Source organism: Schizosaccharomyces cryophilus, assembly GCF_000004155.1.
Source record: "Schizosaccharomyces cryophilus OY26 unplaced genomic scaffold supercont4.1, whole genome shotgun sequence".
In the NCBI taxonomy this organism is placed as follows: domain Eukaryota; kingdom Fungi; phylum Ascomycota; class Schizosaccharomycetes; order Schizosaccharomycetales; family Schizosaccharomycetaceae; genus Schizosaccharomyces; species Schizosaccharomyces cryophilus.
In genome coordinates, this window is record NW_013185624.1 from 1,069,879 (window position 1) to 1,071,416 (window position 1,538).

General features: G+C 35.2%; 1 protein-coding gene across 1 annotated transcript; it reads left to right on the forward strand.

Moving 5' to 3' along the window:
• Positions 1–575: 575 nt before the first annotated feature.
• On the forward strand, positions 576–1,395 carry SPOG_04478 (uncharacterized protein; the record flags this gene model as incomplete). Its single annotated transcript, XM_013166477.1, has 2 exons — positions 576–1,023; positions 1,088–1,395. 2 exons carry the CDS (start codon positions 576–578, stop codon positions 1,393–1,395), a joined length of 756 nt encoding a protein of 251 aa, XP_013021931.1.
• Positions 1,396–1,538: the final 143 nt, after the last annotated feature.

Sequence of the window (1,538 nt, forward strand, 5' to 3'; positions counted from 1 at the left end):
ATGGCCGTAGACGTTCAATTAAAAAATTATGTATTTGTGAACTTTAAAATCATACTCGTGTTACAATTCCTCATTGATCTTAGAGTCAAAACCCAGGTTCAACTCGCTCCTGCTCAATTTTGATGCTCTCTGAGTTGCTCACAGGAGAATCATCCTTTGTTTTTTAGTTCAACTTGAATTACCATTGAGACTTTATTTTTTTTATATTTTGAATAAATAAAGAAATGAAAAGATCTTTCTTCAATTGATCCCACAGCCCCTAAATTGAAACAATGCAAAAAGGAACCTTGCTACTTGTCATCGTTACTCCAGTCTTAACCGAAAAGTTGCGTAAGGGATGCGAAATTTTTTAGTAAATTTTGGAGTCAACATTATTTATTCTTTTCATTCCTTACTTTTTTTATTTGTAATTGAAGGTTTTATGAATTTCTCTGAAAATTGAGCTTTGTCTGAGCCAATTTCATTTCCATTTTGCCTTTTTTTTTTTGCGATTTGTGAGCATTTGCCGAATTTTTCCTTCATTACGGATCAATAGCTTTTTTCACTCTGATTTGCAAAGTCAATTATATTTAGAAATGGCCGAAGAGAAGATGAAATTGGATTCAAGCGATCCTCCTGCGCACAATCAATCGAATGTTTACAATGTTGATTTAGAGAAGGGTCTTTGTTTGGATACACAACAGGACATCAACAAATTGTCCTATCCATCTTCCTTCAATTCTAACAATAGCAAGAAAACGATCGTGAATAGATTCCAAAACAGCTTGATAAAGAAAAGCTATGATGAAGCGTTAAAACAATTATCCCACCGCTTTCCTGATAATCTTGTCTTGAAAAATCGAAACTACCGTGAACAATTAACACTATTCTTCTCGTTGATGTGTACATTAGCAATTTCATACATTCTCAAACTTCTTTCTTGGCTGAAACAAGTATATTTGGAAGCTGGTTGCAGTTGGGCCCTTTTTGGACCTATAGGCCTTATGTTTATGTTATGGGCAATCCTAAATGGTTTTTTCTTTAGTAAGTGAAGCATTTTTGATAAAAAAGGAGGGAAGATGCCGTTATGTTTGCTAACAAAAATTAGACTTTCCTTTACTCACTGTCAGAATAACAAGAACTTTTGCACACGTTATAATAGGTGTTTCAGTCGTAATTGCAGTCTTAGTTGGATGTGTCGGAGCTGCTGGAGTTTCTGTTGTTAGTCTTGTGTGCTGGGGATTTTATAACATTCTTGTTTTTGGCCTTGGACTGAAACTTGAGCGCTCAGCTGAAAACATTGGCTCGCCTACGCTGCCCAGACATCAACAAAGGGACGACACAGTGGCACCTCTGTCGACGACGACCAGGAATGAAGAAATCGAGCGTCAGAACAATCCTACCACTCAAAGTTAACACTACGTTGTTTACCTTTCTTATTATTATTACTGTTATTAAAAATCGCAATTGAATACGATTATTTCATTTCTTTTCATTGAACTTGTAATTAGTCTTTTGTCACTTAGAAGCAATAGTAGTAGACGTATAAAATAGAAAAA